The 22,028-nt window shown below is 40.3% G+C and overlaps 1 protein-coding gene across 1 annotated transcript in view; it reads left to right on the top strand.

Moving 5' to 3' along the window:
* Nucleotides 1-22,028, top strand: part of CMYA5 (cardiomyopathy associated 5) — a 40,110-nt gene that overhangs the window by 8,931 nt on the left and 9,151 nt on the right. The window contains exons 4-8 of the mRNA XM_043515150.1: nucleotides 335-357; nucleotides 3,350-3,471; nucleotides 11,416-11,565; nucleotides 13,688-13,834; nucleotides 14,937-15,084. Of these exons, the coding sequence (XP_043371085.1) occupies nucleotides 335-357; nucleotides 3,350-3,471; nucleotides 11,416-11,565; nucleotides 13,688-13,834; nucleotides 14,937-15,084 (590 nt within the window). The remainder of the gene's footprint in view (nucleotides 1-334; nucleotides 358-3,349; nucleotides 3,472-11,415; nucleotides 11,566-13,687; nucleotides 13,835-14,936; nucleotides 15,085-22,028) is intronic.

The raw sequence follows: 22,028 nt of genomic DNA, 5'->3' as shown, positions 1-22,028 counted from the left end.
CCTGTAAACGTAACTTATGACTTATTTCAGCAAACTAATTAAGACTTGTGCTTCATGTGAAGCATAAGTAATGAATACTGACTAATCCATGCTTAAATTCTAGGCATGTGCTTAGGTACCATGTTGGGTCATTCATGGCCTTAAAGAGGGGAAAATACTTGGAGACCTAAATTCTCTGCTGGTGTGTATGAGAAAATTTCCAGTGAAGTCCATGAAGTGGTGCTTATTTACATCCACAGAAAAGAGCAGAATCGGTCTTTAAATTGCTTGATTTAATATTATGTTGACTTCTGTTTTTTATTGTTAATACGTTCTTTTCCCCTTTCTCTATTAGTTATCTAAAGAAATGAATAAAAGGTACATGAAATGTGGTTTAGGTGCATTGTAGTGAACATTAGGATTAGCATGTTTGGCTGCTTTATTTAATACTTTCTACCTTTATTGAAAGCATGCTTCCAGTATAAATATCTACTTTTAAAACCACAAATAATAGTCTGGGAAGAAATCTTACACTTGTTACTGTAGCTGACAGCTTTTGAAGGGTTTTGCATGTGTTTTATAATTCATAATTTAAATAATATAGCTTTTTTTAAATGTCAGATCACTTGGAATATTCTGCGTAGCCACTCTTAAATAGCTGCTGCTTGTAATTATATAAGAGCATTCTGATGATGCTTAGATTTCTGCCTTAAATACCCTGTTTTGAAATGTTCATATTTTACTACTGTAATTTCCATATGAAATGAAATCTTAATGAAAATCATCCAACATGTCACTTATATGGGTGGAACTGCTGGGATAAATTCAGAGTTAGTATATATGGTTGCAACTCTAGTGAAGTATGAATTTGACTGCTATTTCATCCGTGTTTGTATCCTCCATCCCCTCCCCAAACCCTTATGCCTTATTTGATTTGCTACTGGGGGTTCCGTTTAGTGGGACTCATCCTGATGAGAGAGAAATTAATCTTAAAATCATTTGCCCTCTGCTAAAATCTGCACAAATTATCTCTTATTATTATTCATAAAGCCTGAACCCACAGCTCTTTTGCGCACAACGCTGTTATTGAGTGAAATCCTGGTCCCACTGAAGTCAATGGCAAAACTCCTCTTGAAGTGGGGCCAGGACTTCACTTACTGACTTAAATGGGAGTTATATACTGATATGCATCCCATATGAATTGTCAATACTGAAGTCAATGGTACTTAGTCATGCGCTTAAAGGTATGCATGTACTTACAGTGTTCAGCTGGATTGGGGCCCAGGGAAATCATATGTGGCCAATTCAGGGACATACTGAAGTTTTTATTACAATTTTATTATAAATATAAGACATAGTAAGTTTTTATTATAAGAAACATCAAATTGTAAATTTCTATATGTGAGTAAGGGGTTTTTTTTAAGTGATGCTTGAAACATCCTTTCACATTTCTCATTATTCATGAGATTTGTACTGTGAAGTCATGTGGTATAAGAACGGCCCTACTGGACCAGACCAAAGTTCCATCTATCCCAGTATCCTGTCTACCGACAGTGGCCAATGCCTTCTGGCAAACACAGGCTAGGGACACAATCCCTGCCCATCCTGGCTAATAGCCATTGATGAACTTGTCTAATTCTTTTTTGAACTGTGTTATAGTCTTGGCCTTCACAACATCCTCTGGCAAGGAGTTCTACGGGTTGACTGTGCATTGTGTGAAAAAATATTTCCTTTTGTTTGTTTTAATTAATTATTAATTTCATTTGGTGACTCCTAGTTCTTGTGTTATGAGAAGGAGTAAATAACACTTCCTTATTTACTTTCTCCAATCAGTCATGATTTAAAGATCTCTATCATATCCCCCCTTATTCGTCTCTTTTCCAAGCTGAAAAGTCCCAGTCTTATTAATCTCTCCTCATACGGAAGTTGTTCCATATCCCTAATAATTTGTGTTGTCCTTTTCTGAACCTTTTCCAATTCCAATATCTCTTTTTTGAGATGGGGCGACCACATCTGCATGCAGTATTCAAGATGTGGGCGTATCATGGATTTATATAGAGGCAACATGATATTTTTTATCTTATTATCTATCCCTTTCTTAATGATTCCCAATATTCTGTTCGGTTTTTTGACTGCCACCACTGCACATTGAATGGATGTTTTCAGTGAACTATCCACAATGACTCCAAGATCTCTTTCTTGAGTGGTAACGGTTAATTTAGATCCCATCATTTTATATGTATAGTTGGGATTATGTTTTCCAATGAGCATTACCTTGCATTTATCAACATTGAATTTTATCTGCCATTTTGTTGCCAAGTCGCATAGTTTTGAGAGATCCTTTTGTAGCTCTTCGCAGTGTGCCTGGGACTTAACTATTTTTAGTAATTTTGTATCATCTGCAGATTTTGCCACCACACTGTTTACCCCTTTTCCAGATCATTTATGAATATGTTGAATAGGACTGGGCCCAGTACAGACCTCTGTGGGACACCCACTACATTAAAATTGTATACCAACATGTGGCAATTTGTCCAATTACTTGTAAACTGTAGATTATTGAAAAGTAGGCTATGCAAAAATAATTTTCAAGGGTATTTATTGCATGTTATTTACTAGCATTAGCTTACATATTAAAATTAGTTTGTTTTGTGCATGAACTTGGTTATTTTAATTGATTTACTAAAAAAGATTAAGAAAAGGGTTTATATAATGCTGCATGTCTTTCTAAAGAAAATGTATTTTTATTATGTATATCCTTTTAAAACTGTGAACAACTAACAACTTCAGTGTAAAAACAAATGGGGTTGCTTGACTGCTTTGTAGAAAGAATTCTTTCATTTCCTTGGAGCTGCTTTTGCCTCAGTTAAAAATATGTTGTTGTTTTTTATAATGAACCAAGCAAATAAGGGCTAATTAAGTCCAATCCATTTTCCTTTTCCTTTTTTTCCTCCTCATAACCAGTTGCTTTACATTATGTCTCTGAAGTCAGCTTCCTGTAGATAGACGTAATTTTCTGTAGACTTTAAATATACTTAAAGGGACAGTGTCAATAAGTTTAAACCCCATATTCTTGATGGAACTTGCTCTGAACTTCATAGCTCAACTTTCCCACAGTTCATGAGTGTACAGATATACACTGTAGTTAGATTGGGTTCATCTTTACTGCTAAGATATCCTTGAACTAATTTTAAACACTGTACCCCCTACTTAACATCCAAGGTTAGGAAGTTCTCTTCTCTTTGCTTGTTGCTCTTAAATCCATGGGAAATATTTTGTACAGTGTATGTCATATGTTGTTCATCTTTGAGCTTTGGAAACTATGTAATAGTACCGGGATTTATTTGAATATATATTTTCTTCCCAATAGGTTACTTTCTGCAATGGATAATTCTCTCTCGTTAGAAAAAATGCCCAGTGCATTTTCACTTTTTGACCATTATGCAGACAGTTCAGTGAGAAGTGACCAGAAGACCTTAAAATGTGTCGCTGGTAAGAATCTATGGGTGCATCCTGTGAAAAATGAACATTTTGGCAAAGCCCTGGAATTTATAAAAAAGTAAAATCAGAATTTGCTTTGAAAAAAAAAAAGTTTGGAGTTGTAAGCCTGTGTAATTAGCAATCAGAGCTGAATTGGAAATGAAGTCTAATTGTGCCTGTGTACAATTAAGCTTGTGTAACACTCTCCATGCTGAGGAAGCCCTGAGGGTCACAAATATGGCAGCCATTCAGGTTGTGCTTCTGAACCACGTCCTTGCTGGGGAAGCAGGCCTCTGAAGTGGGGAGAAAAGTTGGGGTGGACTGAAAAAAAGAGGCCACTGGATGTGTATTTATGTGGATCTAGTGGCTGGAAACCTATCTACTTGTGGATATGAAGGAGCAGTGGCTGCAGTAGCTGGATCCAGCCCACTCTGTAGGCAGGAGCAGTGACTATGGAGGATAATGGGGTGTGTTCTATGTCCCCAGCCCATACTTGGTTCTCTTCACAAGGCCTGTTTAGTTGCGCTTTGTGCCATATATATATATATGTGTGTGTGTGTGTATATTTTACCTATGAAGATCCAGATCTGACCAGTTTTCAGAGTAGCAGCCGTGTTAGTCTGTATTCGCAAAAAGAAAAGGAGTACTTGTGGCACCTTAGAGACTAACAAATTTATTTGAGCATAAGCTTTCGTAAGCTACAGCTCACTTCCTCGGATGCATTTGGTGGAAAATACAGTGGGGAGATTTATATACACACACAGAGAACATGAAACAATGGGTTTTATCATACACACTGTAAGGAGAGTGATCACTTAAGATGAGCCATCACCAGCAGCGGGGGGGGGGAGGGGGGCAGGAGGAAAACCTTTCATGGTGACAAGCAAGGTAGGCTATTTCCAGCAGTTAACAAGAGCCTCTGAGGAACAGTGGGGGGTGGGGTAGGGGGGAGAAATAACATGGGGAAATAGTTTTACTTTGTGTAATGACTCATCCATTCCCAGTCTCTATTCAAGCCTAAGTTAACCCATAACTATTTCACATTTGGGGACAATGTATACCTTCAAATCAGCGGTACTGCTATGGGTACCCGCATGGCCCCACAGTATGCCAACATTTTTATGGCTGACTTAGAACAACGCTTCCTCAGCTCTCGTCCCCTAATGACCCTACTCTACTTGCGCTACATTGATGACATCATCATCATCTGGACCCATGGAAAAGAAGCCCTTGAGGAATTCCACCATGATTTCAACAATTTCCATCCCACCATCAGCCTCAGCCTGGATCAGTCCACACAAGAGAGCCACTTCCTGGACACTACGGTGCTAATACACGATGGTCATATAAACACCACCCTATATCGGAAACCTACCGACCACTATTCCTACCTACGTGCCTCTAGCTTTCATCCAGATCATACCACACGATCCATTGTCTACAGCCAAGCTCTACGATATAACCGCATTTGCTCCAACCCCTCAGACAGAGACAAACACCTGCAAGATCTCTATCATGCATTCTTACAACTACAATACCCACCTGCTGAAGTGAAGAAACAGATTGACAGAGCCAGAAGAGTACCCAGAACTCACCTACTACAGGACAGGCCCAACAAAGAAAATAACAGAACGCCACTAGCCATCCCCTTCAGCCCCCAACTAAAACCTCTCCAACGCATCATCAAGGATCTACAACCTATCCTGAAGGACGACCCATCGCTCTCACAGATCTTGGGAGACAGGCCAGTCCTTGCTTACAGACAGCCCCCCAACCTGAAGCAAATACTCACCAGCAACCACACACCACACAACAGAACCACTAACCCAGGAACCTATCCTTGCAACAAAGCCCGTTGCCAACTCTGTCCACATATCTATTCAGGGGACACCTTCATAGGGCCTAATCACATCAGCCACACTATCAGAGGCTCGTTCACCTGCGCATCTACCAATGTGATATATGCCATCATGTGCCAGCAATGCCCCTCTGCCGTGTACATTGGTCAAACTGGACAGTCTCTATGTAAAAGAATAAATGGACACAAATCAGAAGTCAGGAATTATAACATTCAAAAACCAGTTGGAGAACACTTCAATCTCTCCAGTCACTCAATTACTGACCTGAGATTGGCTATCCTTCAACAAAAAAACTTCAAAAACAGACTCCAATGAGAGACTGCTGAATTGGAATTAATTTGCAAACTGGATACAATTAACTTAGGCTTGAATAGAGACTGGGAATGGATGAGTCATTACACAAAGTAAAACTATTTCCCATGTTATTTCTCCCCCCTACCCCACCCCCCACTGTTCCTCAGATGTTCTTGTTAACTGCTGGAAATAGCCTACCTTGCTTGTCACCATGAAAGGTTTTCCTCCTTTCCCCCCCTGGTGCTGGTGATGGCTCATCTTAAGTGATCACTCTCCTTACAGTGTGTATGATAAAACCCATTGTTTCATGTTCTCTGTGTGTGTATATAAATCTCCCCACTGTATTTTCCACCAAATGCATCCGATGAAGTGAGCTGTAGCTCACGAAAGCATATGCTCAAATAAATTTGTTAGTCTCTAAGGTGCCACAAGTACTCCTTTTCTTTTTGCAGATCTGACCAGCAGTCATGGAAGTTAAGAGAATAAACAAGCCATGTTTGTCTACTGGCCATGGCATATCAGCTTCATCCATTACTAGCTTTCTCTTCAGTTTTATGATTTCTGAGAACTAAAACAGCTCAGTCAGCATAGTTCTTTGCAGCAAGCCACTTATTCAGTTTCCCTCCCAGTCAGCAACCTGCCAACCATTCTCTTCATCTTTTCAAAACATATTTTTTAATGTTGTTTCAAGAAATAAGAGAAGTAAATGTATTTAGATGTATCAAGGCAATTCTTCATTCAAGTGATGGTCTGAGTGCTGGGGCCCTACCCCAACACAGCCCCATGCCATTGTAGCTATAAAAAAAAAAAAGTAAATTGCTAGGAAATCTCTAGCAGTTTTCATTAAAGATTTTGAGCAAATTTGATGCTATTATTCAGTTTATAAACTGACCCTTCCAATTCAGCAGGTGAGTCCCACCTTCCTACTCTGGCTGCCAGCCAATGGCAAGGAGGTAAATGATTCAACAGATTTGCTTTGCCTTTGTTTTGTGTTTGCTTTCCAAAAACATTTGGATTAAAAACAAGTTAGCTTTCTAAAGTTGCTGAGCTCCCCCTCCTATTTTGATCTGCTTTAACCACCGTGTCCAATCAAAACCAAACTGCACATCCAACCAGTGCTGTATTTGTACTGACAACCTAGGGGTGAGTGGCTCTAGCTTCCATTTCCAGTTCCCAATAACCCAGCTAGCCCCCTCCTATATTTCTCTCCTTCCCTTTTTTCTCCACATAGTCTTTTACCTTGCTCTTCTGCACTGTGTCCTTACATTCCCTTGAAACTAAATGTGTTATATAAACATCAGATATCATCTCTTCCTCTTTTTTTCTTTTCCTCCATACCTTTTAATGCTGACTCTCCCTTTGCTCCCTATGCAGTCTAGCCCCTTTAATCTCCAGTCTAATCCTCCTTTTTGTGCTGTCTCTTCTCCGACTTTCGCTTTGCTCACCTCTGCTGCATCACTCTATTCTGTCTATTTAAAGTACTTATATGAAGTCCATTACCATACCATCCGTGACTGTGCCTCACAGTCTTTATCGATTTATCTTCACAAAAACACACACATTCAGGTTGACTGAAAATTTAGCAAATTCATTCTAAATTTACCAGATTGTTTCAGTTGAAAACAAAACCAAATATTTTCGAGTTTTTCAAATCACCAGAACATTTTTGTTTCAGGTTAATCCAAAGCAAATTTCTTTTGTTTTTTTTTTTTTCAGCCAGCTAGCCGAAAAATATATTCATCCAGTTCTGCTCTCAATGCCCCTGAGAGGTAGGGAAGTGCTATTATACCCATTTTACAGTTGGGGAACTGAACCACAGAGAGGCTAAGTGACTTGCCCAATGTCAGACAGGAAGCCTGTGACAGAGCATGGAATTGAACCAGGGTCTTCCCAGTTCTAGGTACCATAACTACTGGATCATACTTCTTCCACTTCTTTGTTGGTGCACTGATACTGAAATGAAATTTCTTCAGATCTTGATCTCTGAAGTCCTCTCATCCACTGCACACTCTCTCTCTCTCTCTCTCTCTCTCTCTCTCTCTCTCTCTCTAGGTGCTGAATAGTTGATAAAATAGCAAAAATAGGGTGGTTGTATGTTTCAGAGCCTTTTCACCACATCAGAAAATTCTCCCCTTCAAGCCACTCAGCATCCCTAAGAGCTTCCCACCCAGTAATTTTCTCCTCCCCCATTCGTCCCTTCACTTAACCCACTCTCTCAGTAAAAGCTTGGGGTCATAGATTAACCTTGCAGCATACCCAGAATGTAATCAAATCTGTCAGGGGAAAAAAGGAGGGAACAAATTCCAAAGTCAAGGACATGTCACTGATTAAAAACCTGCCACCAGCCCCTGCTGTTTAAATCGGGTTACTGTTTGACTCAAGCACTTCCACTGATTGCAACTTTCTGCCAGGGATACTATGAAAGGAGGGGGAAACTGACCATTCTCTGCATTACACTGACCTTATGAAAACCCTTCCCTGGAATGCTATATGTTTGGGTGGTCTTGGCTTAGTTTTCATGTCACTGAAAACTAGAGCTGGTAGAAATTTTTTGGATGGATTATTTTTCCATTGGAAAATGCCATTTCATTGAAACTGAAACTTTCCCTGGAAACTTGTCAGTTTTGATTAAATTTTGTCTCAGGAAAAAAGCCTCGACATGAAGCATTTTGTTAATGTCAGTACATTCCATTTCAACATCTTCTGAAGGGAACATATCAATATTCTGTTTTGAAATGACTTTTCAATTTGAAATTTATTCTATATTATAAAAAATAAAGTTGATATTGAAATGAAAATTTTTGATCTTATACAATGTTTTGATTGTAAAATGTTTTGATTGACTTGATTGACTATTAAAAATAAATGTTTTGATTGACTTGAAACAACTTTTCAAAAAAAATCATTGTTTGGGGAATTTTGAATTTTGTGGTTTTCATTCTAATTTGGAACAGAAACAAATTTCAAAATTGCATAATTTCCCATTAAATGGGAATTCTGGTTCCCATACAACTCTTCTGAAAACCCATAACAATTTCCCCACTGGACACTATTAGAAGACAGGCTCTTCTAGATGCAATAAAAAACTCCGAATCTGGTTTGCTTTTAGCAACTAAAGGGATGAATTTTTCAATGACAGGCAGATGTAATCTTACAGTAGCTCTCTGTATAAATCACAGAAAAACAGCTAGCATCAGCATCTACTTTGTTAATGCCACAGGCAATCATCATCATTAGTCTGAAGATAACTGAAAAGAGCGAAAGTTTTCTGCTTGGATCTTTATAGAATACATGTAACATGGAAATTTACTGGGTAAATGAAAAAACAGTGTATATTTTTGTTCGGTGCAATCAGACTATTTAATGGTGAGATATGGTTTTGTCTTCCATTGACTCATAATCCTGAAAAACAACAATCTCATGAGGGCTGGTTCTATTTTGACTGCCTATCTGAGTTTTAAGCAAATCTTAGAGGACTTTGTGGCATCCCCAATCAGGTCACAAGGTGTCAGATGATATTGGGTTCAAAATCAAAGTATGGCAGCCTTGCAGAGCTCAAGCAGAGTTCTATGTCTACCCCCTGAAAGGATTATCTCCCCACAAAACATCTCTGGACATCCAGGGAACAGTTCAACAATAGTGAGACTCCACAGAGTCTCTCACTCTTTATGCTGTTAAGTTCTGAGCCCTGGAGGGCAGAGCCCACTTAGCATCGGGTCCAAGCAGACTCTGTTCCTCTCTGGGAGCAATGGCCTCTCTCGTAGTTCACATCCTTTCTTTTAAAGACCTATTGCCCAGCTGTCACGTCTCCCTCTAGAACTGACAGACTGTACAATGTCTTCATGGTATGGCAGGTACTTTTCTTAGATTCCAAGGAATCTTATTAACTCTTTCTGCCCTTGGCTGGCAGTGGGGTACATCCAATCCTGCCTCTGAAACCTGGCTCCCTTCTTCAGTAGGTTTCCACTACCCACTAAGTAACTCTAGTGTAGTATTTCCTAAGAACACATGTTTCACTCGCCTTTTTTGGTTGGTCTCCTGTTCAGGAGGTGCTGTCCTGTTATAATCTCTCTGTTCAGGGCAAGGCCCATTCAGCAAAAATAGGCTCTCCCAAGAGGCAGCCTGCTTCCCTCTCTAATAGAGTGCAACCCACAACAGTAACCCTCCTGCTGGACTTTCTGATCTGGCAGTTTAAATTATAAGAGGCACTTTGAGGCTCCAGCAGAATTTATGCCTCAGAGTGCATTACAAAGTAGTAGATGCCTGAGCACATGGACTCTCTCTCTGCTATTAAGGTTAATAGGCCTCATGGGGAAAGGACAGGGGAAGGAATTAATGATGTCCATGACGTTTTACTACACTGCAGTACATACCTGGTACCTTTAAAACTTAAAGCTATCACAGGACTCAATGGCGGAATGCGGGTTCCCATATCACCAAAGGGCAGACCCAGGCTGCCTCTATCTATTAATATCTAGATTGGGAGAAAGCAAGTTAGTGACATGGGCACTCCTAAGGCTGACTGGACTCTGAGCTGGTGGGGAAGGACCCACTTTACCATTCCCTGAAGAGGAGGCTTGCAGCTAGTTTGAAAGGAAGCAAATCATTGGATAGATTTCCTAAGAACTGCCACTGTGGGTAAGGGATGGGGATTGAGGAATGGGCAGTGGTTTTCCCAACCCCACGAGGCCACGGGGCATCATTTACATCATGCCTCCTAATGCTGGAATAATAATGTCTGCATCACAGATTGTAGACCTGTGTGATGGTCTTTTTTTTAAGAAAAGAATGGACAAGATGGGATATTATCATTAGCTGTTGAGAAGTTCTGATTCTGCACGCAGGCCCTGACTAGATGCAGTTGTGCAGAAAAGAGAAATCTGCACCAGTAGAGCTAGGAAGCTCTACACCATCTTGGGGAACAAAACACTTATCTGCCTTCACCTGATAGTGTTAGGCCTTGATGATCAATTCAATATTTGGGTTTAGGATTATTTTATCTGGGGTCCTACCAACAGAGTCCTACCACTCTGGCCTCCAAATATGCATATGATCCAAACATACCTCTCTGTAGGTATAACTGTTGCCTCTGCCCAGCCTGATAATCTGTATTTAGCCCTCCAGGTGTTGGAAGCCTTGTGCCTGGCTTCTCTTGGACTCAGGGTTTGGCTTCAATCCTTGAGCCTACCAAGAACTGTCATTATGTCTCTCTGGGTGCCTCATGGGAGGTCTGGAAGAGGTGGAGGTAGGCCAGTGGCTCACATGCTGCTAGTTGTGGCATGCTGTCTGAGAAGGAGTTCATTGGTTGCTACATGCTACTCATGTAGCAACAGCTAGCTGAACACCCATAAGCCTGGGAATTGCTGCTGCTGAGAAGATGGACCATTAGAGACTAGTAGCTGCATATGGGCTGAATATTCACCTTGCTGGATAGCATTGATATTTTGCTATTTGACAAATATTGGGCTAACTTCTGTCAGCCTCTGCACCTATGCCAACCCATCTCAGGTCAGTGGAATTGTATGGGAGTAGTGAATCAGACAGAACTTCACTCCTAGCAGTTGATTCACCCATTCCTAATTGATATGAATTTATTGGCCTAAAATTGCATCTTTATTGTCCTTATTCAGTTATTTGAAATAGTCCCCCTATTTTTTATTTTAATGAATCCTTAACTGGCTGTCATCTCAAGTATTCATAGTTAAGGGAAAATAAACCATCTGGTTGCCTCGTGACATGCATAGCTGGAGTTGGTGTGTTTCAATAAAAGCAGTATAAATAACTACCAAGGTCTGTCTTCCAGTTCCACAGACTCCAGAATTGCTACCTCAGGAACCAAACTCTGCTACAAGCACATCAATTGCAGTCTATTGGACTGTGAGTGAAGGGGACGTCATTGATTGCTTCCAGGTGTATTGCATGGAGGAACCTCAACCGAACAAAGATCAAAGTGGTATGTGACTGAACCCGCATCTCACCAACATTAATTCAGCATCTCAAATAAAATTATATCTAAAATGATCCTTAAAAGACGTGGCTGAGCTATTGCTACATGAAAGGGAAGAGCACAATATGACTGATCCTGAAGAGTTAATATTAACAATAGTAAGGACAGATATTTGAGGAGAATGTGAGTTAAGTTTTTAAAAAAATAGAATAATAGCTAAATATTTTGGCCAAAACATTTCAACTTGAGTGCTTAATGTTAGGCACCTAAACCCATATTTAGGTTCCTTAATTTTCAGAGGTGATGAGTTCCTGTAGTGCCTATTTGTGTTTATGGGAGCTGCAGATACAGATCTCCACCTCCAAAAATCAGGTGCCTGATTATGGATTTAGGGGTCTGGATTTAAGCTCCCAAATTGGAACTATGTGTTCGGTGGTAACAAAGCAGGAAAAACTCAGCAAAAACGATTTTTGAAAATGGCACAAAAAATTTTACTTTTTAAATATGTGAATTTGAGGTGCAATAAAGAAGTTTGTATTGTAAAAAACCAGACTAGCAATAAGAATTATTTTAAGTATTTGAATGTTCCTTCAGCATTATTTATAAGATGTGTAGCGAGTTAAATTCCTTTCTGAGAGATTTAGTTACACAAGACAGAAATGAAGCCAAGATTCACAACTGAGGTATTACTAAAATTTTGGGGTCCAGTCCCTCAAAGTATTGAGTGCTCTGTTCTCCGTTTGACTTCAATGGGAGCGGAGGGCACTCAGCACTAGGGCTGGTCTAAGAGTTTGTCAGAACTTTTTTCAGTGGAAAATTGGATTTCCAATTAAACAAAATCTTCAAGGAAAATGTCTGCTTTCAGGAGTGGTGTTGTAGCCATGTTGGTCCCAGGATATTAGAGAGACAAGGTGTGAGGTAATATATTTTATTGGCTCAACTTCTGTTGGAGAGGGAGAGAGAGACATGCTTTTGAGCTACACAGAGCTCTGTGTATCTTGAAAGCTTCTCTCTCTCCCTCCTTCCCCCCCACCAACAGAAGTTGGACCGATAAAAGATATTCTCTCATCCATCTTGTCTCTACTTTCAGGAGAAAATTTCAATATGTAATTGAAAAAACAAATGCCCCCAACCAAAAGGTTTTCAATTTTGCCCGAAAGCTAAGATTTCTTTTCAAAATAGTGCCACAGTGCCTCATGGGAATTTTAATCTGGGTGTTTTACACTTCCATTCTCCTTTATATGCCAGGCTCTCTGGTTATGGATTTCCACTCTGTATCTCCCATGATGCACCACAAACAGGGATTCCTATGATTCACGCCTTTACTAAGAGGGGAGAAGGAGTTGTCCACCCAGAAAGCAGCCCACAGGGAAGAAAGGGAGCATAAGGCACCCATACTACAACTCCTGTGAGGCACTGCAGCACAATTTTAACTGGAAATATATTGGTTTGTGATACATTGCCAAAAAGTCTAAATTTTCTGTGGAAAACAAACCAACAAAAAGTCATTTTGTCTAAATTTCCTACAGGACCCCCTCCCCATCCTGTTTCTCAACCATCTCTACTCATGCCTTGCAAGAAGAACTTAGCACATTTGCCTGTAGTAATCCCTTTGTATCTTAACTTTGCTTTTCTGCCATTTTATTTGAGAGTGAATGCTAAAGAGTTAAAGCAATTTAAGTGCTAGAATACCTCCACATTAATTAGCTGAGGCGGTGGTGAGCTATCTCCAGAAATGCAGTGTGCAATAAAAGGCCAACTGGCAATTAAATTTGATAGTGCCCAGCAGTGGTGTTGTAACAATTTGTATAGCGTGGGTGCTGAAAGCCATTGAACAAAACTGTAAGCCCTGTATATGACGGAAACCACTTCAAGCCAGGGGGTGCTACAGCATCCCTAGTTTCAGCACCCCTCGTGCCCACAAATACATTATCTCCTTACTCTGCAGAACTCATTTAGTTCCTTCTTGACCATATTTTTGTGGCAAGCTTTAGGCCTACTGTATATAAGCCCCAATATGATCGACTCCTGTTTACATACTGGTCTATATAAGAGACCCTAAACCATACAAATTGTTTCTAACAGGTGTGCATTTCTCTAATGACCTGTATGTGTATGCTTGTACTAGCCTTGGTGGAAGAATACAGAATTACAGTGAAGGAGAGTTACTGCATTTTGGAAGACCTGGAGCCAGATCGCTATTATGGTGTATGGGTCATGGCTGTGAACTATACAGGATGTAGCTTACCGAGTCACAAATCCACTTTTAGAACTGGTAGGTATATTTTGACATTTAAAGATTAGATCTCAGTTCCTGAGATGGTATTAACCAGACAATGCTATTAGAAATGTAGAGAAGTGTTTCACTGATTCCATCCACTAGATAATAGGCAAGTCAAATAGTTTCCCTACCTGTAAAATCACAGCAATGTATTTACCATATGTGAAATTTGAGAAAACACAGAATTTAAAATGTCCCCAATTGTGACTTGTACTTGAGGCATTGGAATGGAATGATATTAGTTCAATTTCTGACTCTGTCACACATTCACTCTGTGCGACTTTGGGAAAGTCGATCAGTCATTCCATGCCTCAGTTTCCCATCTGTAAAATGGGGATGATGATGATACTTACTTTTCCCCACCTTTTTTCTGTCTTGTCTATTTAAATTGTAACCTCTTTTGTGGGGGGGGGTGTCTCTTATTATGTGTATGTACAGCACCTAGCACACAGAGGCCCTGATCTTAACTGGGGATTCTGAGCACTATGGTGATACGAATAATACATTATAATAATGGCAAGTAATTAGATAAGTATTATGTATTAGCTTCATTTGACAGATGACAATCGGAGTTTGTAACTTGCTTCGGAGGCATTCTGATCTAGCAGATTAGGAATAGGGTTAGGAGTCCTGTATTCTAATCCATGTTCTGAAATTTACTTTGTTGGCTGACTTTTGTCAGATCATTTAAACTCTGCAGGATGAGAAGGATTATTCAATTTCCCTATTGGTAAAATATGATGATGATATTTACATGCTTCATAATGAAATAATATTTATAAATCACCAAGTATTATTGAGACCACTTGGTGGAAGCTGTGGCTTTGAGATGGGTAAAGTAATGTATCCTCCTTCCTCCCCTCCCAAAAAAAAAATGAGAACATTATTGTAGTGTTGTTGTTTACAGTTGTTTCCACACACGTTATTTCCATCTGAGGAAAAATGATCTTTCTATGCTAATTCAGTTTATTGGTTTTTTTAGGATTGGTGACGTATACATTTTGTGGTTGTCTTTTCATTTCAATCTGCCTAGCATATACATTGCATTTGCTGTAGCATTCTTCATAGTACAGCTAACACGTCATTGTGTTCGCAGCTCCCTCAACCCCCTTACTAAAGGCAGAAGACTGTACTGTGTGTTGGGACACTGCCGTCATCCGATGGAGCACAGCTAACCCTGAAGCAACAAAGTCTTTCACACTGGAGTACTGCAGACAGTACTCTCCTGAAGGAGAGGGTCTCAGGTCAGTCCCTAAGGTTTGAAATGTGGATAGATGAGATTAAAGAGAAATTAAGGAGCACTTTCCAGATCATGGATTATTATGTAAGAGATTATTCTGTTTGTCTTGAATTACATAAGGAAGAAATCAGCTTCTGGGCCAGATGCTAATCCTGAGATTAGATGCGGGGAAACTAGAAATATCGTCATTTTATTCTGCTAAACTAATGAATCCATTTACTTGAGCCCCAAACCTGAAGTCCGTATGCAGTCTTTACTCAGGAAAAACGTCCATTGAGCTAGTCCTCAGTTGGGAAATAAAAGACATTAAGGGGCAAATTCTACCTCCTCTTCTTCAGCTATGGAGCCCCCCCCCACCTCCTCCTCCTCCCCCAGCAGAACCAGTTTACTTGTGCTGCACAGGAAAGAGCAGGGGCTAGGAAGTCTGTTTGTTTAAAAAAAAAAAAAAGAATTAAGAGACCTGAAAATCTGTTGTGTGGGTTCATTACTAGAGCGTAGCAGAAGAATTCATTTGTGTGATTTCTTAAACAGACCACAAGTATTAGTACGCTATTGGTATGGATCTTTCCTGTGTTAAATTGTAAGATTTACAATTAGATTGTAAGCTTTCCTAAGACCTGATCCATCAATGAGTTCTGTGTGGGTGAATGCCTGGTAATTTCAATCGTGGTCTATGCTGGCACAGGGGTCTGTCTGTGCAAATCATCTTGCTATATCAAAAAAAAAACTTGCATTGTAAGATCCTCAGGGCAGGTATCTAGCTGCTATGTATTTGTGCAGCACCCAGAACAATGGGGCCCCAGATCTTGAGTAGGTTCAGATTCTGGATATTCTTGCAATGCAAGTAATAATAATGCATGTGCTCTAAAAATCACAATAACAGCTGTATCCAAATTGTGAGTGCATGCAACTTATAAACCATTTCTCCTAGGAAAATAAATAATAATTAGTCATCACTAATAAATAACCTTTCCTATCCCACCCCAAAAAAGGCTCCCACACACTAACACAAACCAACTCTTAGACTGGAGATGGTTTGGAATTTTTTGACAAATTTTTTTTGGTTAGAAAATTCCAATTTGTTGAAACCAAAACGTTTTATACTGCTTTTGACTGAACTTTTGGGAAAAGTTTCTCAAGTCCAGGATGGAATTTCAGGAGGTGAGGAGAGAGCTCCACCCCAGAATAGTCCAGTGAGAAGGTCACTCACCTGGGATGTCAGAGACCCAGGTTCAAGTCCCTGGTCTGAATCAGGCAGAGCAAGCACATGAACCTGGGTAGCTGATGTCCCAAGTGACTGCTCTAGCTATTTCTCTCTAGTTTTTCTCCAAAACACTTCAGAGGGTCTTTGTTACATCCTGATATGGAATGGGTCCATTTTTGAAATATCAAATGTTCGTGGGATGGCAAAACCATTTCCCACCCAGCTTGGCTTACCATCCATCACTTCAAACACAGTAATGATGGCACTGAGTATATATGTTGTCATCATCCATATCAAGGCTCATATTTGTCAGGTGAGGGTAATAGACAGGTTCCAGTGATATAAGCACTGTCCCAGACTGCACTGACTTCAGTGTGTGTTCCCCATAACTGATCAGTATATTTTCTATCCTCTTGTACCTGCCCAAAGGATGGCAACAGAGGGAATGAGAAAAAACCCCCATGTCCCAATGACCTTCCAATCCCACATGATGCAGGGACAGTAAGGAAGATGGAGGTTTATACAGAGGGAAGAGCCCATTGCCCAAAGGCATTTGGGGGAATAGTTTAATTGTTCTTAAAAATAACAGAAATGAATTCGGTGACACACAGAGGCAGTTGGTGATAGTCTCTAAGGAAAAGGAAAAACAAATAGGATAAATACATTTTAAAAGAATATTTAAATAGCCTGCAAAAAAAGTCAGTACCTATGTGCCAAATGTAGCCCCCAGAACTCTGCAATGTAGACCATGGCTCCTTCTGATCTTTAAATAAGGAGTTGAGGCCTGCAAAGACTAAATGTGCCACGCAAGATGCTTTGTCTTAATCTGAACAAGAGTTCTGCATGGCTGTCCCTTGTATGCGGGCAGCTGCAGTGTGCTCATTTTCATACACGTTTTATGAGAACCTTGAATTCCTGCCAATGTTGTCTTCAGTTAGGCAAAATGTGGTTGCTCCTGACTATACAGTACAAGTTTACTTAAAATTAAGTGGAATAGCCTTTATTTTGCTCAACAGCAAAGCTGAAAATGTTTAGCTGTCATCGGTGAGCAAAATAAGTTTAGTGTGGAGCAGTTTGCTTATGTGAAGAGAACTGTGCCTACAAAATAATAGAATTGACTGAACCTTGTTATCAAGTATGTCTGTGCAAAATCTGAAATGTTCATGAGTCTATATATTACTGAATCAGATTGATATTTTGGCCTTTTTGTGGTAGAAAATAGCTTTTTCACTGTGACCAGAGTGAAATTTCAGAAAGGACAAAAAATGAAATTTGTCAAAATTGCTCCAGCGAGATTTTTCCCAATTTTTCAGAAAGGTTTTTGCCTCCTTTAATATAATAGTTTCTAACCTAAGGAAACTGCCATTTATTTTCACAAAAATCAGGAAAAAAAGACTAAACTGGAAAATGCTCTGTACTAAAGTAGGATGTTCCTCTGGCAATATTTTTTTTTGTGCATATAGCCCAAATAATAAGTGGCCTGATGAGGGTTGGTGAGTATATGGTCACATAACAGTAGGGTCCAGGAAACTTTGTGGACTCCCCTATAGTTTCCTCTGAATTTTTCCATTGAAGGCATGGAGAACCTCCATAAAAGCAAACAGGGAGTACGTTTGACAGACACCACAGATCTTGGGGATATGCCAGGTACAGGACATTTACACAGCAAACCTGTATCTCTAGTCCCATCCTGTTTTGCTCCAGCTCCATGAAGCCCAGAGACTCCCCATCTTGTGCCTGCCTCTTGGATTTCCCTTGAAAGGGGCTTCTGCAGCACCAGTGGGGATCCAATGGATAGTTAATTCAACTGCTGGGGTGGCCTGGGCATGGTGGAGGGAGCAGAGAATGAGGGAGGAGACATGGGAAGTAGTGGAGAAGTTGGGGGGTTAGAGGATACAAATTGCACACTTGTGCTGGTATATGGAACTTGCTAGGAAAAGGTAATATGGTCTTAGGCTACATAAACTTCTCTGCATATATCCTTCTGGGGAGCCACCACAGAAAAAGGGGGTCTCCAATGCACCACAGGGGGCTGGATCAGGTACAAGGATACAGGGCTTACACACAAATGGTTGTGGCCTCCTGCAGATTCCAGGAGATCCACCAGGTATGTGCACAGGACCACACCCTTTCCTGTGAAGACAATCCCCACTCCCCAGTGGGAGAGTTTGGGGGAATCTCTGAAAAGAAATCGGCACAGAGATGTCCCCCCTTTCAACTTTTCACCTGCATGAGGGATGATTTAGTGCAGAACCTATTTAGTCCTCTGACAACAATCAGTCCCTAACCTTGCTATTGTGGTGGCTGAAGATTTCCTACTGGCTGTGTGTAAACTCATGGAGCTCCTCCTCACACATCCTTGCTTTTCTTTAATCCTTTTCCAGGGTAAGTGGGCTTGAAATATTTCTTTTGATTTCTACACCTCTGCTGTTTTCTCATAGTTCCACTTTTTCCTGGTGGAGAAGTCAATGGAGCTGTGGGTGGAAGATGGAAAATGTTGAGAAATATAGTCCTGGGACTAGTTGTGTGGGTAGATAGAAACTGAGAAACAGAAATTAATATGTTGTGAATTCATAAGAAGTGGAAATAATTGTGTTTGTGTTTTCCTGAGTGAATTTAATTCTTGTGATCAGTGTGAGTTTGACACCTCTAGAGACTGAAATCTTCCATCTATGCGTAAAATAGCAGGGCAAGCATCCCTGCCCATTGCCTTGCCAATATGTTTGAATCCTAAACTGGACGGGACCATCTCTAGCAGCAAAAAAAAATACTGAGTCTCCAATGCCCATTCAGTCTTGCTGAGACTGCCATGAAAAGTGACAATGAGGGCCAGTTACGGTGATGATTTGGTTACATGGACACCTGTCCAGTAGGAACTGGATTGAGATCACCAACTCCTTTCACAAAGACCACCTACTGGCAAAACTTTCCCTCAGCACCACTGATCTGTGCTGGATTTCAGCTGGCATCCTGATGCCAACTGGAACCTTCAGGTATCTATGCAATACTATACCTATCTACTGGCAGGAATGCTAGCCTGGGAGAGAATGGACTACTTTGTTTGAGGCCACTCTCAGAAGTACGGTCTCCATCGAGCAAATAGGTCTGGGAATGATATAATAATGTTGTCCAGTGTCAAACAGTGCTGTAGAGACATTGTGAAAACTTGTGTACGCTGAGAAGTTGCATCTGCCACGGAAGTGAATGGTAGCTGTAGGTGCTCAGAACCTCAGTCAGCCCTAGGTGGCTCAAGATGAGCATCCCAAAACAGCCATTCAAGATTTAGCAATGCTTGTAAAAAAAAAAAATTGGGCCTAAATGATTTGCATGCACTCACTGAAGAAGAGCCCGGTACTGTCTTCAGATATACTGTGAGGTACTATACTTGCAAAATGTGTGCATTCAGCTCCCACCACAGATATCAATGATGTCAGCACAGCTCTAGATGTTGGGTTTCATTGGCGGATTGTTTGAAAGGGAAAATAACTATTTAAAATACAGAGGGGATTCTGAACACTTTAACATATGTAAGTCATCCATTGGCTTACATTGTATTTGAAAGTACCCCTTTAGAATTTTTATTGAAATAGATGGGAATAAATGGGATATAATTGTTGTGTGAATGAAAACAAAAAACAACTACAAATCCGATTTCTCATGACTCAGGAAAATCTCCAGTGTTCTAGGTAATTTCTGAGCATTGAGCTACATCAGTCAGGTGACACAATTTTGTCCACCAATTTAAATGTGAAGAAAAATGTAACTCCTTCCTGCTTAAAGTCAAATAGTGTTACTGTTAAATATAATACCTGAAATTTGGACACTGGCTTTGAGACTTGGATTTCTCATTCTAAACAGAAGCAAGAGAGAAAATGAAAAAAAAAAGTGTCTTGTGTTCCTTTGCTTTTAATGCCCTGTACTTTTTGTCAAAGGTTTTGTAGCAATATTATGAAACCTAAAGAAAACCTCTTGGAAAAGGGCCAGGTTATGTCATGCTTTGACAATACAATTATTTTTTTACATTTCCAATTGTCTGTAAAATGTGCAGGCATATTTCAAACAGCAAGTATATAACAGAACACTCAGCATATTTTGTTAGATTGATTTCCCTTCCTTCCATGACAGAAAGTACAGGGTTCAATGGTTTTTGCTAGATTAGGGGTGATCTAGCATCACAGTTTATCACAGGTACTTGGAAATGGAGCAGGCTTTTCCCATAGCACCATCAGAATGTTAACAATGCTGATTCCCTTCCCACATACTTGCCTTATACTCACATAAATCAGGCAGTAATCATGACTTTTTCACTCTAAAGTTTGTATTACTGACTAGAGGGCTGACCTAAAGCATAACCAACAAAAGTGATTGCCTATGGCTCGGGGGGTGGGGGTGTCATTGGTTCAGTTTTCCACCTCATCCCTTCCCCCAGCAGCCAGACCAAAAGGCAAGGCATTCAAAGACATTTCTTGTTTGGGACTCAGCTTGTTGTGAGTCTGGAGCTGGCTGAAATTAACTCAGTGTTGCAAATGAATGTCCATCTTGTTGGCTTATCCTCTTTCATGAGTTGGCACCAGCAGGGATATTTTTTAAGCCTTAATCTCAGATAAAATTGATGGGCTCGTATTCTTAGGAAGCTTAAAGCTAGCTAAAATAGGTTACTAAGCACAGTACCTTACTGGCAAACCTGATCACTGTTTTACTGATAGATCCATTCTGAGTCCAGACAACTTTTGTGTTGCTATTAAATCTGCGCTGTATGTAAAATATTGCGCTCTCATATTGAGATGGGCCCAAAGCCGGAATTCAAGTATCGTCAGACTTGGAGGACATCCCAGTCTGAACTGGATGGCTGATCCTACTCTGAACACAAACCGCAGCTCTGAACGCCCCTACGTTTGGCTCTGACTCAGGATGTGAATGTTGCAGTTTGCTCCCCTCTCTACTCAGATGGATGTGTTGCACAGCCTTTGGTTAAGCTAAGAAGCCATTTCAAATGTTATGATATAATTATTCTGCAATGTGGGGCGTGGGAAGGACACCTCCTGTTTTCATGGTAGGGCAGTGACTTTTGTGGCATCTCTTAGGGAAAACAGGAAGGCATTCTGCAGAGGAAATCTCTACTTGAGAGATTTTTGCCCATTCATTAGGACATGCAGTTTTCTATGTCTCCTTGTAGCTCGATTTTTAACTACTCATTCTTTTAACTACTTGAGCAAAATGGCTCCTTTCCAGTGTGTTCTGCTTCTATCACAGAACTTTTAATGAAGCACTATGAAAAATGACTTCACCTGCAAAAACTATTGGGGTATCAAGGACATTATAGAGTGTCCAAGGCGATCTTCCCAGTTTAAGTAAGTGTGGACAACTTGTTTCAAAGCTTTGCAAAACTCCATTCCTGCCTGAGTCTTGGCTGTCTCTCCTTCCTTGCTTCTTTTATTCTACTTTAGCCTGCCTCCAAAGTGCTTCTTTTGTATTCTTCTTGTACTCTCATCATACTTTTTTCCATGTTCCTTCTATACTCAGACCAGTCTTTCTCCTCTATGGGACCCCCCTCTCTTTAGTCATCCCTCCTCTAGTCACACTTCTGCCACAAAACCTTTCTGGGATAATCCACCGATATGATTATTCACCTGCTTAAAGGCAGGCACATGCTTAAGTACCTTGTTGAATCAGGGTTTTTATCACTTACTTGATAGTGACACAGTCTGTCAATCTCCATCAATTTTGGGTTACCTGATTCTGCA

The sequence above is a fragment of the Dermochelys coriacea genome, chromosome 5 (genome assembly GCF_009764565.3).
Source record: "Dermochelys coriacea isolate rDerCor1 chromosome 5, rDerCor1.pri.v4, whole genome shotgun sequence".
In the NCBI taxonomy this organism is placed as follows: domain Eukaryota; kingdom Metazoa; phylum Chordata; order Testudines; family Dermochelyidae; genus Dermochelys; species Dermochelys coriacea.
Note: the sequence above shows the minus strand (reverse complement) of the source record. Positions and strands in the feature narration are given on the sequence as shown.